Source organism: Magallana gigas, chromosome 7 (genome assembly GCF_963853765.1).
Source record: "Magallana gigas chromosome 7, xbMagGiga1.1, whole genome shotgun sequence".
Lineage (NCBI taxonomy): Eukaryota > Metazoa > Mollusca > Bivalvia > Ostreida > Ostreidae > Magallana > Magallana gigas.
In genome coordinates, this window is record NC_088859.1 from 37,556,353 (window position 1) to 37,573,600 (window position 17,248).

General features: G+C 33.3%; 1 protein-coding gene across 1 annotated transcript; it reads right to left on the bottom strand.

The window, feature by feature from the left end:
- Window positions 1–1,447: 1,447 nt before the first annotated feature.
- Window positions 1,448–16,157, bottom strand: LOC105331553 (uncharacterized). Its single transcript, XM_066067513.1, has 21 exons — window positions 16,007–16,157; window positions 11,364–11,435; window positions 10,411–10,496; window positions 10,226–10,321; window positions 9,823–9,921; window positions 9,457–9,735; window positions 9,023–9,158; window positions 8,646–8,856; window positions 7,307–8,391; window positions 6,957–7,077; window positions 6,666–6,857; window positions 6,504–6,540; window positions 5,577–5,894; window positions 5,294–5,427; window positions 4,627–4,825; window positions 3,669–3,788; window positions 3,368–3,522; window positions 2,821–2,943; window positions 2,618–2,732; window positions 2,435–2,528; window positions 1,448–2,351 (listed from the first exon to the last, which is right to left on the bottom strand). Exons 1-21 carry the CDS (start codon window positions 16,075–16,077, stop codon window positions 2,216–2,218), a joined length of 3,879 nt encoding a protein of 1,292 aa, XP_065923585.1. The 5' UTR covers window positions 16,078–16,157; the 3' UTR covers window positions 1,448–2,215.
- Window positions 16,158–17,248: the final 1,091 nt, after the last annotated feature.

Below are 17,248 nucleotides of genomic sequence, written 5' to 3' on the forward strand. Positions count from 1 at the left end.
TATATAAAAGCAGTAAAATTTTCTTAAAAATTAAGACATTCAGTATAACAAAATAAATAGTGCCTGTTTGGGAGGATAACAGTTGAAATTGACACCCCTCGAAATCCATTGTCAACCTCCGCTTCGCGTCGGTTGACAATGGTTTTCTCGGGCTGTCAATTTCAACTGTTACCCTCCCAAACAGGCACTATTTATATAATACATGTAAAAAAAATATTTACCTCTATTTTCTTTTATTTTTTTTACAAAATGGAATCTTCAGTTTACACACATGTACTTATATATATTATCTTTATATTATATGCATGTATTTCAAATATGCTTTGAATGTCACATATACTTTATGCTGTTTATGTATTTCTTTTATATTATTATAATAAATGCATTGTATGTGTCATCCTGCGAGATGATATATAATAATCATGACTTTCTTGCATCTAAAAAGAGCTTAGTCAGGACCCCAACCCTAGCAGCTGCTATCAAGAATAGAACATGGCAAAAATCCTGCCATAGTTATAGGTATTGGACACTGAAATGGGGAGGAAAAAGTAGTTCACAATAGTCTGAACATAGTCATCTGTTTTAATTTCATTTAAGAACAATAATATTATGCTAATCAAAGTACTGAAGAACTGACGGGAGTTGATTTTGTCGATGTTTATTTATTTTAAAATCAATGATATGTTATTTTGCATGACAAGTACATGTAGTTTCTAATTCATGAAGTTGAATTACGCACATTTTTATAATATGATTTTTGGACTTTTTCGACAAGAATGTCGAGAAACCTCCATATGAATCATGTTAAAAATATTCAAAGATAAAATTAATTCAATCAAACTATGTATCAGTAATAGAAATATTTCTCGAAAATTGTATGAATCCAAGCAATATTGAACTTTAGTCTCGTTCAACCAAACGCTCAGCTGACACCGTTAATCTCCGAAAAGGATTTACGGAGACAGCCAAGCGTCGAGTTGAACGAGACTATATTGAACTCTGGCGTAGGAATACATACGACTACAAAAAATATTTAAATTGTTCGTAGCATTTAAAATCTGACTATTTTCAAGGTATTTATAGATAAGTTTCCTTGAAAAACGATGCTTAAGCATACATTACATCGAATTTATCAATTATTTTCAAGAATTAAGTCTTGTCAGCAGCAATGATTTGTGCTGAGGTCACAATACTGTTTCACTTTCGGTTTGTCTGAGTAACTGTATAGGAGAGTTAATTAAAATCAACTCCCAAAACTGATTTTTTTTCTAAGTATTTGTTTTCGATCGATGGATTTTTAAAAAGAAAAAACAACAGCGAATTATCAATGCAAACTTCTACTTAAACAGGTTTTCTTTTTGCAATCTTTGGTTGATACACTATTCGCTGAGAAAAATATTGTTTGAAACGTTTATTTCTATGAAAATAAAATACATGATTGTATAACTTCATTGATATGCTTTATTAAGTAATTTTTGTTTACAATATGATTGTCTCCGGTATGTTTGATAAGAGAGTAAATGGTAAATAATAGTAACGAAGGAACAATTAAAAGCTTAAAAAAACACACACACAACAATAGAATCCCTGCATAGTTTTTGAGTGTTCAAAGAGTATATTCGTAAACAAAATGTACATTCATTTATCTGTAAATCAAAATCGTAAATCGGAATCGACAACTGAAACTGCAGTATGTGGAACACTGATTTACAATGATTTGGGATTTCGTCCCAGAAACAGAAAAAAGGTTTATTTTATGTATTCGACGAAAAGTGAAAAAATATAAATGTTAGTACATGTATACTAAAATAAAAAAAAACCCATATATATGAAGTTATTATCAATAATTTGCAATCATAAATACAAAATAATATAAAAAATATTAATAAAGCTTAGTTTCATAAAATATGGCATTTGTTATCTTCGCATCAACAAATAATAATCTTTAAGAAGTTGTCATTGTGACACTTTATTTTTCCTCACTATTGGATCAATATTGACAATACATAAAAATATGTGCTAAAGCAAATGTTTAAAATACATGTAAATACAAACGGTTTGATATTTTGACAAAATGTGAATTTGATAAAAAAAAAAAATATTGTGTTATAAATAAAACAAGCAATATTTCACCCTGAAGTCAATAGCCAAGCCAAAAAAATATCGTTAATGAACACTTATTAAGGAGGAGTCAAATGTTGGATTTTATCAATAACTATACGGTGTCCGCAATCTCATAGTCACACGGATACCGCGCATCGTAATAGCTGTCCAGCAGTGTTACAATGTTGGTGAACGTCGGTCGATCCTTCGGTTTGGTTGCCCAGCATTTTTCCATTATTGATCCATGACTGTCAATCAGGAAATGATAATTATATAAATATCTTAAATTTACTTAAAACGATTTTAAGAATTTACCCTCTCATACACTTACGTTTCTGGACAAAACTCTGGTACACTCATTCTATACCCGCTCTTTACTTTCATTGGAACGATTTTCGCATCCATTCCAGGATATGGGTTCTGTCCTATAAAAAAAATCACGAAAAAAGCTTTCATTAACTGTGTCAAGAAATATAAATTTGTTTTGTAGAAACTGTTATAAAACAACACTAACCAGTGCTAAATGTCTCGCATATAACAACACCGAAGGCCCACACATCACTCATTGTGGTACAGTTCTGCATAAATTCGTAACATTCCGGAGCGAGCCACTTCATAGGTTTTCGATTCTGAAAATATACAGTTGCACTTAAGAACATACTAAGCAAGGAAGGAATGCTTGAAAAAGATTACATATAGTTTTTCTATATTGATTACCTTGCCACCCTTCTTGTCTACCTCGTTCTTTCCTTCTTCCGGTGTCGGTCCAAAGCCTGCTATTTTTGGAACTAGGCGTGAGGTCAGAAGAACATTTCTTGTAGCAAGTCTTTTATGAACAATCTAGGTTAAGCAATTAATATCACAGATGAAGCATTTTGCATAACAATCTATATTTATATATTCCATGGTCTTTGTCTATGATAACACAACGAATCAATTTTGTAACATATAGTCCAAAGCATCATGTTTTATCAATGACTATTTTAATATTAAATCGTACAAATGTTAAAAATTATATAAATAATCATTAAGGAATCATTCTTTGAACCATATTTAACATAATATATTTTTTTTTTCAAGTTCGAATCCTAATGTGCCGAGCTAATATCAGTTCATAAAACTCTAATTCCTGTGTTGCATTTTGATGATATGAATAACATGCGTCTTAATAGCAAACATGGGTCTAAATACGTTTTGATTACCTCTTAAAGAAAATTTTACAAGAATAAAAAAACCCTCACATTGATAAGCAGTTTGTTCTTACCCCTTTGATCGCTAAACACTCCATTCCTTTTGCTATTCCTTGGACCAGTTTACAAAACTCCGTAATCAGTTCATCGTTCACTTTATTTCTGTGTTCAACCAGCCAATCTCTCATCGGCCCCAGCTCACAGTATTCCAGTAACATATAGGGACCAACTGTGGTAATCAAGGTTAAAATCAGGTTATATCAAAGAATTAAAGCCCCCCTCCTTTTTGCAAAAACACCAATGTACTATTTCATTTAAATAATAAGCATTTCTAAATTTTTTAGATTAAGGTATATGAATCCAATTAATGCTTACATAGTGGGTGATTGAGGACGGAGCCGAGGAACTGAATGATATTGTCGTGGGGCGGGACCTCTGTAGCGAAGAAGCTGATCTTTGCCTGGAGGACCAGACGATCCTCCTCAGTGTGGTCCTCTGTGAAACAAGACAAGTTATCGTGACGTCATCGATAAAATAAGTAAAACACTTTTCGAAGATTTATTGAATATAAATAAAACTTTGATAAACTGTCAATTTGGAGGGGGATTAATTATTGAATGTTCGTATTCTGAAAACAAAATCGACAAAATCTAATTTATATATATATATATATATATATATATATATATATATATATATATATATATATATATATATATATATATATATCTCAATTAGATTTTGTTGATTTTGTATATATATATAATTATGAAATACAGTGCACTATATACTGGCTATTCTCTTTTGAGAAGTGGACAGGCATAGCCTACATCCACTATGCCTGTCCACATAGCCTACATCCACTATGCCTGTCCACATAGCCTACATCCACTATGCCTGTCCACTTCTCAAAAGAGAATATATACTAGCGTGCGACTAGTTCTCACCGAGTACCGTTTCTCGCCGGTGCATTGTTACGTTATTTCATCAAAACAAAAATATATACGAAAAATTACTTAACAACTCACTGGTGATCAATGGTACTTGGCGAGAACTGGTCGAACGTCAGTACACTCATAAATAGACCATGTTATATTTATTTACGTTTGTTCAACAGTAAATCATAAATAATTGCACATGTTTATATCAACCTCTCTATATTAAGTACCTAAAGAAAATTATAACGTCTCTTAAGATAGATAATTACTTTTTTCAATATGTTGTTCAAATACATTAAGAGAATTAAATTGATTGTAGAATATTTTAAGAACAGCATAAACAAAACCAACTTCATGCAAAATGAATTATAAACAAAAAAAGGCATTCTTTCAACCTTTGAGAATTTTGGCCACCGCCATATCCTTTTTGCAAATCTTCGCTAGGTAGATATCGGCAAATCCTCCGGATTTTAATTTTCCCTTCAGGTCAATATCGTCAAATCCATACAACCATCCTTCGTTTTCAGAGAACACCATTTTACCAAAGTCGTAGATGTCCTCGTCTTGGAACCGACCACTGTAAAACCCTGTTTGCTGTTAAATAAAACAAAAATTCAGATCAACATGGTTTGACTGCAAAAGCAATCAGTTTTGTATGAAAAAAGTTTATATATATATATATTTTTTTTATAAAATGCATATCATTTTTTAGACTGTAGTAATTTTCCTAATGCAGAAACTTTTTTATGGAAGCCTAACTGACCACAAAATGATGAACCTGACCAATCTATGTTACTAAACAATTGTTTATCGACGACACAGCATCACAATTTGTTTTAATAAACCTTTGCTACGAATTGATGTCTTATATACATAACGTAAATTAATAAATCTTAACATTAATAATAATTTATATCAATGTTTTGTTTCTATTGATAGACATACAGAACGTGGTAGGTCATTTACATCATACACCCCCCAAAAATCCCGCTCTCTGCCTCTGTCTCTGTCTCAAACAAGCGCAACTGCATGCACGCGCACGCACGCATACTTTGTACCTACCCTTCTCAAACCCTGCATCAAGGTCACCGGTCTCTTGAGGTACATGGTCAGTCTCCGCTTTGTTTCCGGCTTCACGTGTCCGTTTCTCCAGAGGATGACGAAGATAACAATAATTCCTAGTAAAATGGCAATCACTGAAAGGCACAACACATTCTAAGAGATACTAATAAATGGATGTAATGATATTTCATTTTTCTACAGGATATAAAGAAATACGTTTATAAAATAAAAATACCATATTTATATCATTTATTTCAACAAACTTTCGGTGTTTTATTCGTACCTGCACTGACAGCCGCAATCATAGCTATAGGGATGTTAGCTGCCGTTTTAAAGGTCAATTTGCTCACAATGGGACTTGCGATTCCCGAACTATTTGAAATGACCTCGATACAGAATTCTTTTCCGGATTCCAGATTTGTTATTTCTAACTCGTTTCTATCTGTAGGGAGGGATATTTCCTTTGGGGGCTTGGATTTATCGCAGTCGGTATACAGGAATATTGAGATGTAGGAGACTTTGTAACAGGACGGGACTGTGTCCCACGTAAGCTTGATCCCGATCCCTAAATCTTCGCTCTTCAAATTTGTGATCCCTGAACCTGTAAAAGTCAATTAAAGCATACTGTTACCGCTCAGTTGTATGGACTTTCAATCTGGTTATTATTGCAGATATGGGTTACAATGGAAATCAAACTCAACAGTTTATGATATTAAGTTGCAAGAGTTGCAAGAGTGCAACATTGCTAAGATATGTACTGTGGTTTCATCAATATTCATTGAATACCAATTTTCGTTGAGTTCGTTGTTAATTTTATCCATGAAATAAAGTGTTTATTGAACTGCAATTTCTACTAACAATTTGTATTGATATGGTCGTTGGCCACAAATTTACGCGTATCCTTGAAACTGTGATTTTGACTTTATCCACGAAAATTGATATGCTTAAATACTAATGAAACCACAGTATGATAATCCATCTCTATCAAACAGATTTCAGAAATAGGCTAATTTGACACTGCATTGTACTGTCTTGATTTGTGAACCGAAGTCGATAAGAATTATTTGATGAATCATTATTACTAGTAATACATAATTCTGTTGATTTCTGGTAAATTTTTGCATGTATAAATGCCTTGCAAATAATTGATAATGTCAGAAATTATAAATTGCTTCTCTTAAATAAGAAGAATGATAGGTATTTCACTTACTGTCGTCAATTCCATCAAATGACGTAAGATGGTTCAGCTAGAAATACAGACAATCATAATTATATATAAATATTAGAATTTCAGTTTGTGAGATCATTTTGTTCATGTGATAGTTGATAAATAAGTAAAAGAAACGGATAGATCAAGACATGTACCATGTACCTTATAACGTGTTACATTGGAGGATAACATGGCTTGATTGAATGCCTCGAGTTCCAAAATTAAAGACACATTGGACAATAGAGGTTTGTCAATGGCCAGCCAACAGTTGTTAAAGTCAAACTCCATGTCTATGTTAAAGCAGTCACCCATGGGGATGCAGTAGCATTTCTCAGAGTCTATGCAGTCAGCCGCCTGCAACATAGAAACAACCATCCAGTAATCACTCTCTTTCATCTTTAATAAGTTAATGTGTTCAATTTATACAGAGCTGTAATGAATACTGGCTGTAACCTGAATCGGGTCGTTGATGAAGTACCCTTCCTCGTGTATCTGTCCACTCGTTAGTGTGTTTATCAGGCGCCATTGTAATTGTCGGACTCCGCTGTGCTTGTCTGATGCTCTTGTTCGTACACTATTGAATCAACAAAACTTATGCTTATATAAGATAAGTGTGATATCATTGTTATTGAATTCTGTATTTATCATTGCTAAATATGAGCAGTATATTTTTAACAGTATTTACCCATTCTAATTAAGAAATACTTCAAATCAAAAAGTCGTTTATTGCGCAATAAATATACTAGTAAAACTCTGCTTAATTGAATGTTTTGATATTTGCACTTAAGAGGAAAAGGTTGAACCTGCTAGAAAATTCGAATGTTCTGTTGCCTGTATTTTTCGAGAATACTGCTTCACTTGAGTACGGGGGTGATGAGTCAAAGCTTACAAGTCTGGAAGCAACCTTGGTGTTGTTTGCGATATCGCGGGCACGGACTGAAATATTTATACTGTCACCATCCTCCCACTGATGTACAATAGTATGTGTACCACCCGAGATGTTCTGAATCTTTATCCATTGGTTTTCTGTGTTCTCCGTGTTTGGAGTAGGCAAACAAGGGGAACCTGTTGTCACGGCACCAGTTGTTGCTACGGTAACGGAAGTCATGGCAACAGTACTACTGTTATTATCTGTTTCGGTATTATTTAAACTTTCAGTGAAGTTATCAATGTTTGTAGCAATTTCAGTTGATACTATTGCTGTGTAAGGAGTTTCAGTCGAAATCATGATTCCATTAGTGCTTGTTTCATTCTGTGTTTCATTTCCGGTTGACGTTGAATACGATATGTAAGTATAGTAGAACTCAAATTCTGTTATTCCATTCACGTGTTTCACGGCAGAGGTGGTTCTCTTTCCATCATGGTCATCATAAACAGTTTTAACTTTCTTCACGATTTCGTCTTTTAATTCCTCCACGTTGCCGCCTCGAAACTGAGTTGGAAACTCCTCTACAGGGAGCAAGAAATGGTTGTCGGTGTGAAACGAATTTTCAAAGTAGTTTTCCCACGTGACTCGCACGGTAGAGCATCTGGATTGCCAGTTATAATTACTTTCTTTCTCCGCGCTGGATACATGGAAGTTGTTTTCTTCAGTTGTTGTGATAGTAGAGTTTGGGTCATATATGACGATCTGTCTGGCAAATTCTGAATTATTTGCTTTATCCGTAACTTGTAGAATTACGGAGTAAATGCCCGAATCTGGCGGAGTAAACTCGGGAAAAGGAAGACTGGATTCATTTCTCGCCTCTCGATAGAATGGGTTCATCGGAGCTTCCTCCGTAAGGGTTTGAGTATGGAGTCTTTTTTTCATTCGATGGAATTCGAGGAAATATTTTTCAATTCCAGAAGGTATGTCACTCCAATCATCAACGCCAATGGTGAAAGGATCCTTTAAATGAAATACAAAAATAAATAACTGTGTCCGTACCTTTTATTTCAATTATTACTGTACATTTACATTTATATCAAAGCATAAATAATTTTAAGAATAGTTAGGTCCTGTTCGCCAGACTTAGACCATCGTTGATATATAACGAAGTTCAAACATCGAAAAATCGCTATACAGAAAACCCTTCAAACCAACAATTGTCTGTCATGATACAGAACATGTCTGGTGGGCTTTATTTGTTCACACTATTATACCTTGGATGCATCAAGTGGGATTTTGAGAGGAACATCATCTATTGTGGAGCAATTGTTGGTGTAAGAGCAGTGTTTAGGCTTAGAGAAGTCAAACATAAAGTTGATATGCGTCTTGATAATGGACCGATTGAAATTCTCCCGCGTGTAGAACTGACCATTGTGCCAGAGATCTCTGTAACCACCGGTTTCAACAACGGCTTCAATGGTTAAACTAAAAAAAAACATAAGCTAATGAAATTTTCAGACATCTCTACACATAGGTAAAAAGGATTGTGTACTCAGTTCAATTATTTTAAAACAGAATTAAAGATTTTCAAAATATTTTTTTTTTATCTTTTCGGGGGGGGGGGGGTATGGCTGTATTAACATTTACATACTTATCGCCGTCCTCCAAGGTTCTGTCGAATTGGTCATAAGAAATGTGGCACCTGTACACCTCAGTGGACGGTGACGTGTCATTGTAGGATACGGGGCACGGGAGGGTCGTGTTCAGACTGACGTCAGTGGTTCCACCTGGAAATCAATGTAAGAAACTTAAATCTTACAGAGATACATCGGCAGTAATTAGAAATAGATATACATTTGATACAGTGTTTGACTAACGGCTGTTTTAAAGACAAAAAAATCCGTTATATATGTACAAAATAGAAAGCTTGTACGAATTTGTGGTGAATCTCTCTTCCTGCATTATTATTTTTTGGATAGTTATATTGAATTAAACTTCAAAATCGATATAAAAATATATATTTAAAACAAAACTGATTTCAATTTTTTTAAATGAACAATTAACTGTAGATAGTTAAGTTCGTACTTCCTCCGCGACCGATTTTTGAGAGAATAATCCGGCTGTGCGCTGATAGGATGCCAAAAGCTGAGCCGTTGATGTAAGAGGGCGGGTAGGGAATGTTGGGATTGTAGACTGCCTCGAAATCAATCAGGAAGTAGTTGTAACTCTTCCGGCCCACCCACAGTAATTCAAAGCTAGAGAAAGCGTCGGCGTTATATTGGTACAGCTGGCGATTATCTGATCTCTTGACGTTCTTTAGGGTGGCGTTAAATCTTGACAACGTTGCCGTTTGCGGACTTTCCACTTAAAAGAAACAATTCATCGTTTGTGAGACTTGCTGTAATTTCTATCGTAACGTTGTATTTTTTATAGATTGTATCATATACTTACATTGAAGACAGGATGCTCCACTGAATCCTTCATCACAAATGCAAGAGCTACCGTTACATGTCCCGGGGAAACAAGGTTTTAAATGCGAACACGTGACCGCTAAAATATCAATATACAACTAATTATTAGGTTCTAGACGTTTCAGCAAGACAAATGGTGAATATCAGTGTATTAAGATTATTTCTTGAGATTTGAGAGGTAGTTTAAGTTATTCAGACAATCAAATAAATTAATAACAAGAATCAAATAGTCATCGTTGCTTGATTTCCAACCCGTTTTGCAATAACAGATGGAAGATTTTTAAGGTTAGTTTAAAATCGCATGCTTTAAATTTTATGAATGTGCGGTATGTTTGATTTGGTGCAGATGACACGCGCCGAAAACAACACTAAATGCAACATACGTTCTTGGCAATTCTCTCCTCCAACTATAGAAGGACAGGAACATTGGTTCGGAGCAACACATGTTCCCCCATTGGCACACGGAGGGTTACATATAGCTGGAAGAAGAAATTCCAATTAAATATTGTACATATTGATCTACTTGTTAAAGAAATATAGGATTCAAAAAGCATCGTTCAATTCTTACGGGTCTTGCAGTTAGAGCCAATGTAGCCAGGGCAGCAGACGGGCGAGATTTCGTAAACTGATATACGTCTGTATCCACTCGAGGTACTGTAAGATGTGTGTATACAGTTATAAGTTCTAAAATGGTACTAATGAATTGAATGAAATGCACTGTTAATCTATAAGGTCTGATACAAACGGTTTCTCTTGTGATTTCTTGCAATGCCCTTTCTGATCACGCATTGAAAGGAACTACAGGAGAAAACAGGTTAGAGAGTTTTTAGACAGGCAGGACTTCGTTTTGAAACTGATGAAATGATCGACGAGTATATTTATAATACTTAGTATTAAATTACTTTTGAAATATTTTTAATGTGAACCCGAAATTAATAGTTTAGAAATTAATGCATTAAAATTGATAAAAAAAACAAAACATGAAATATAAAACAACAGTGTGTTTCCTATTCCAATTTTAAGAAGGAATACGTAGGTTAGGGGAAAAATTGTTTTATTTTGGTATCTTTTGAATTAAGAGCTGAACTGGTCAGCCAAAAGGTTCCCCGTGACAGATCTCAAATACACTAAATACGTTATACACTTTATATTATTATTCATACATCAAAGTTTGGGGTAGCATCATAAAATGGTAGGGCCTTGGTTGGCTCGGTTAATAGTAACGAATAAGTAATGTACATTCCTAAACAGAATTATCTTTTTTACCTAGTCATGAATTGCAGAAGTACTGCAGAAAAATTAAAGCTCAATTGGGTCTGTTATGCAAACGTCCAAAAATGAATAAAAGTAAAAACCCGAAATGATTTCTTTCGCATTTAATGTCAACGAGCCGGAAAAAACCCACTTCTTGTTAAACTTGGCATTATATGAATATTTAAATAAGATGCTTATTGAATTATGAAATACCAAAATGAGATTATTGTATACATGTACTTAATCAAGGGAATTTTTGCTACCTACCACCACCATAGAAACGACGAGGCGCAGTAATGCTGTGCTGCATAATACATGGTTTTCTTTGTACATTTTTTCCTGAAAATACAATTATATGATTATTGTCAATGCGAAAGAATTAATTGTTGAACTGCACCTTTTCTTTAATAGTTGTATGGGGCATCACTTAATCTATATACGGGGTTATTTTTTGCCCTGTGTAATTTTCGCTCCTCTTGAAAACAGTTTCGGCTTGTCTCGAATTCGTCAGGTCGCCCAGACATAGTTATATCTAAAAAGAGATAATTTGAAACCAAAAAAATCGTCAAGTCTTAAATTTGCCAGTTATGGAGGCAAAAGGGGCGAAAATAAATTTGGGGCGAATATTTCCATGTATACTGTAAATTGCATTGGAATTTGTCACTGGGATTTAAAAATTTGTTCATATTAATATATTTTTAATATGCTCTTTTCGGAACCCCCCCCCCCCTGAAAAAATGCATTAGACTTCAATACTTTCTGACCCGCTGTGACCAATATTTTAAAATCACTCAACACAGTCCTCGACCAACTGAAATCCTTCCAGGAAAAGAACATAGATTTGAAGTCAATATTCAGACTTGAGGCTAAGTAATGACTTAAAGAAAGTTGGTGACGGTAGGGCGGGGTACGGTATAAGGCTTTAACTGACCTATGGACGAGTGCAAGGTCAGGCCAATAGGTCACACACGGTACCATATACATAGGGGTCCATTAATTTCCTTGAATTGACAACACGATATCTTTAACTTTTTAATAAGATATAACTGATGTCGTTGCTTCTTAACCTTCCTTTCTATAGGGAAATGTGTTTTCGACCAATGAAATAAAACATTCGATTTACTAGTAATTATTCCAAGAAAGGGGTAATAATCAAGTAATAATTTAAAACACACAGACGTTGAGGAAAGAAATAACGGAGTTCAATGTTCAAATTCCAGTGTTAATCCTTCAATTTTACTGAAATGTTTGCATGCCTATTGCTTTCTTGCTTTTTATATCTTTATGCTACCATTAACAGTACTGATGAATGTTTTGTTTAAACATTTAGAACATACAAATTACAAGTATTATAAACTTATATGCTCTGAAGGTATTGAGTGACATCTTGAACAATGTTGAAAAATAGCAACAAAGCCTCTTGGTAGGAATTATTGTCTGGTATTAATTTTTCATTTTCTGTCATTAGTTATCCACTTTAAATCATGTCTGCTTGTCTGTCTGGATGTTTCTGTAACATTATATACGGAAACAGACCGAGTAATCTAATGATCGTCTACCCTTTGTAATTAAGGAGCTACTATACACAATTTCAATACATTATAAAATCAAAAATTCAATTACCATAATAAGGATAAAAAAGACATTAATGACATGAAAGGGAAGTAAGAAATTTTCATTTTAGGAAGCAGTTTATCCGGGCAAAAAGCATGATCACGTTTGGGTTCCTTATGTAAAATACAGGTAACATAAAACACAGACAATTTACCCATATTTTCTCATTTTCCTTATTGAGGGCAACAAAGTTCAGACAAGTGAATTAAAATAAAATACTGTCTGAGAAAATTCCACATTTTTCGGTTTGTGAAGGCATTTTTTCAATTAGGTATCACTTAAAGAATTTTAAAAACAAAGGCTGTGTTTGAATAAATATTTATTTTAATGGGTGTATTACTCAGAAACTTAAGAAATATTATTGTGAAAATTAGAGCAAGTAACCATCGTCTCCCAATAGAGGTTGGTCGATGAAATAGTTTCCAGTACAGGAAATACTTTGGAATTTGTGTAGTACATGGTGATGGACAAAATTCAAATTGGAGACGTGTTTAGAAAGTTATTAAATATTGGCAATTCAGATTTTTTTGAAAGGAAATATTGTGTCCAACAACCAAAAATTGTTACGTTCTATTATATTTGTTGTCAAACTCCACTTTTTTATTTCTTTAGAAAACGGGTTTTTTTAATACTTAATTAAATTTTCTTCACAACATGATCTTTATATGTCTTAGGAGTGAGAGCGCCCAGGTAGAGTTTTGGGAAAACCGCTTGGTAGGAATAGGGTAGGAATTTCCTCTTTTATTTTTTTATTTCCGGATGTTGTTTAATAAAAATATGTGTTTCTCAAAAACATATTTATACCGGTATAGACACAGTGTCATAGGCAACTATCTATTCAAGGCATGGCCTAGATACCTAATGGTCATTAGTCACATGTACAACAGTCGTGATACGTACTGTAATATGATTATTAGATAGCAATCAAGGAATTGTTTGTTACGAGTAAAAGGTTAGATTAACATACTAGGTATTCTTAGTAGGATATCATCATTATTAAAATTTTTAATGATTAAGAAATAAATATTTATTTTTAGAGACTTTGACTAGTTGTTTTTGTATCATTGAAACCCTTTCGATGACAAAATAGTTTAAATGAAACCAGCTCCTAGATAGACTTTGGTTATTGTATCATTTTACAAAATATTTTCCGTAAAAATTTGAAAATATAAATGAAGTTGATTCTTCCAATAGGACAATTTATCGCTCTGTATCTTCTTCAAACTACAACGAATGCAATCAACACAGGAAAATTTGTACATTTATGATCATGATTTAACTGTATTCAACCAACACGATTATTGGTAACGCAAATATTTGTTTTCAATAATATACTTACATGATCATGTATTTAAAAACGGCAAATGCTTTTTTAAGTTTTGTCGATTGATTGCTGATAAATATGTTGTTATTTTTAGTATAATGATAATTTTTCCCCATGTTCCGTCCCGATGGTCACAGAACCAGAACCGGAAATATGCCAAGATTTCAGTGAATGGAGTACGCTGTCATTAAAAGAGAAATTCTATTTTTAAGCGGTTTTACCAACAAATGAAATTGGATCGGATTGAATTTTAAAATTACCAATGGAAATTACAAGTCAACAATATTTCCAGAGGGTGGGGTGGTCTTACCGGGGCCGGGGGTCTCACCAAGGCTTGTTTTTTATTTTTTAATTACGAGGATAGATATACATTTGGGGAGGGTCTTTACTACAAACTCGGGCCTGGTCATGTTGCATTCAAAATCGGGACACCAGTGATGACGCAGCTGTAAAAATTATGAAATAAAGGAAAACTCCCATAACGAAACTATAAATGACGTTATAAATGGATGGCACTTTACGAATTAATGAGTGGTTTTCCCCATCAAATTATATGTATTTCATTGCATTGAAACGTCCTGGTAATTTATAGATAATAGTAAACGCCCCTTTTGAAATATTATCGTCACGTGATCTAGCAAGTTTAATGTCTTATCATACCGCCATCTCGGTCTGATTTTCTATACAGCGAAAATACAATTAGATATTTCCATTTTCCAGTGTATTTGTGATAACACTAGGAATCGATGTTATTACGTTTGGTTCAATACATTACATTTTGTTCGCCCAGATCTACAGTAAATAAGAAAATCTTTTTTTTTCTTTAGTACAAAATTAAAGTAAATTAATATTTTTGGCGTTCTTGGTCAAATTACGTGAATTTGTTGCGTTCTACTACACGTACAGAAAATTATAAATACATAAGTTGTTGATTATCTCAGTATAAAAAGCTTCTTATCTTCCATTTAAGAAAAGTTTCCCTTTTTTTCAACAAAATATTATCCCTTTTCTTTCAGGGTTGTAAAGGGAAGTTTTTTTCACCCGCCTATCCTGATGATATTGAATAATTCTCCTTGTGGTGATTTTATGTACAATGTATATTATTAAAAATAGCTTACATGTAATATCATTTTGGGTCTTAACAAATCAAACATTTAAAAGTTTAAATTATTAATTATTTAGATTACCCAAACTTTAAAACCATAAACAAACTTTAAAACAGATAACAAAACGTTTTAAGCAAACATTAATATTAATGCTCTTCATATTTCAATGATTTTCAAACAGTCACTTAATCAGTATATTTATAAGTAATAAAATTTCTTTTCATAACCATTTTCGTCAATGTGTAGTTAATTTTTGTGTTTATACCGCAGCAGAATTTGTTATTATTCCTATTCCTGTCATGGTCATTTTTGTCACCCATTTCAAGATTTTAACTATTATAATTCTAAGTAGTGTAATTTTAATTAATGATATTATTGATGCAAGTTTAGATGCTTTATTAAACCGAACAAAAATACATTCTTATTTTCACGTTGAATATAATAGCTGATACCCCGCATTGTACGAGGTTTAATTACAGAGACAACAATACTTATACCAATTACATGTACATAATATTATCATGGATCTGGTTCGTGATTGCTTTTTTGCGTGGCTTAAATTCCGTGTGTAATTTTTCACATGAAATACATCTGAGACGCAACTAAGTTTGTCCGTGGTAGGAATAAAAGTATTGGCTTGATTATTATAATTCTAAGTAGTGTAATTTTAATTAATGAAATTATTGATGCAAATTTAGATGCTTTATTAGACCGAACAAAAATACATTCTTATTTTCACGTTGTATATAATAGCTGATTCCCCGTAAAGTTACACCAATTTATTAACCACTATTTATACGAATATTACCAACATTTTTATAGTTGTAATAGGCGATAAACAAATACAAGTAATTAAAGAAACTTACGACTCTAAGACATGCGGCCAAAATCCAAGAAGAACTGCTAAGATAGCGTAAACAAGCACACACCGATCCATTTCACAGAGTCCGATAGCTGGGGATTTCGATTTATTTATATGAGTTTACAGCAGGAAGTGTATACCCAAAATTCCAGGTGTACCTTCGATCTTTACGTACTATTTAGCATTGTACGAGGTTTAATTACAGAGACAACAATACTTATACCAATTACATGTACATAATATTATCATGGATCTGGTTCGTGATTGCTTTTTTACGTGGCTTAAATTCCGTGTGTAGTTTTTCACATGAAATACATCTGAGACGGAACTAAGTTTGTCCGTGGTAGGAATGAAAGTATTGGCTTGAATGAAAGATAAACTAGATTTATGAAAAACTGTGTTTCTTTTATTCGAATGGAAGCATCGTCAGAAAAAAAGATACGAAAACTTCATCAGCAAGTGAATAGAGCATTAATGGAAAACACTAAGTAGTACATTATAACAGTACTACATATGGTAATTAATGCTATTCACTGAAAAAAATCACATGCGGACTTAGAGGGAGGAGGGAGTCCGAACTAGAAAATTTAAACTTCATAGTCTCGGACATCCCCCAACGGCAAGCAAATTATCCCTTAGACCACGCCTTGGGAAAATTTTCTGGATAATAATATTTAAAATCAAACACAGTTGATATATAGATAAAATACGCGTTCAACATCATTAAATTTATCTTGAATCCGTTTGTTGTTTTTTTTTATAAATAAAAGAGCATTTTTAGAATGGCTTGTTTAGAATGAACGAGAGAGAGAGAGAGAGAGAGAGAGAGAGAGAGAGAGAGAGAGAGAGAGAGAGAGAGAGAGAGAGAGAGAGAGAGAGAGCAGTAATTGGATTCGTAATTCAAGGAAAGTGCAAATCCTTAAACTTAAGAAAGATATAAGCAAATATTATAAATCTACTACTAGTATACTTGTAGTCATGTTACGCAAAACTTTCCAAATACCGATAACTGAAATATGAATGCATCTGACGCATCTAAAACACATGAACAGACTGGTTATCTGAGCCATTTTCGAGAAAAGAAACTCAAAAATAATTTTAAAAAACAATACTAGTACTATTCAAATTTTATTTATCAAAACATTATTGTTTTTTATTAAAACATTATCTTAAAAAAAAACAGAGGCACGGATTAAAAAAAAAATCGACACGTATTTTTATTCATTCCCCAGATAAAACTCCCATC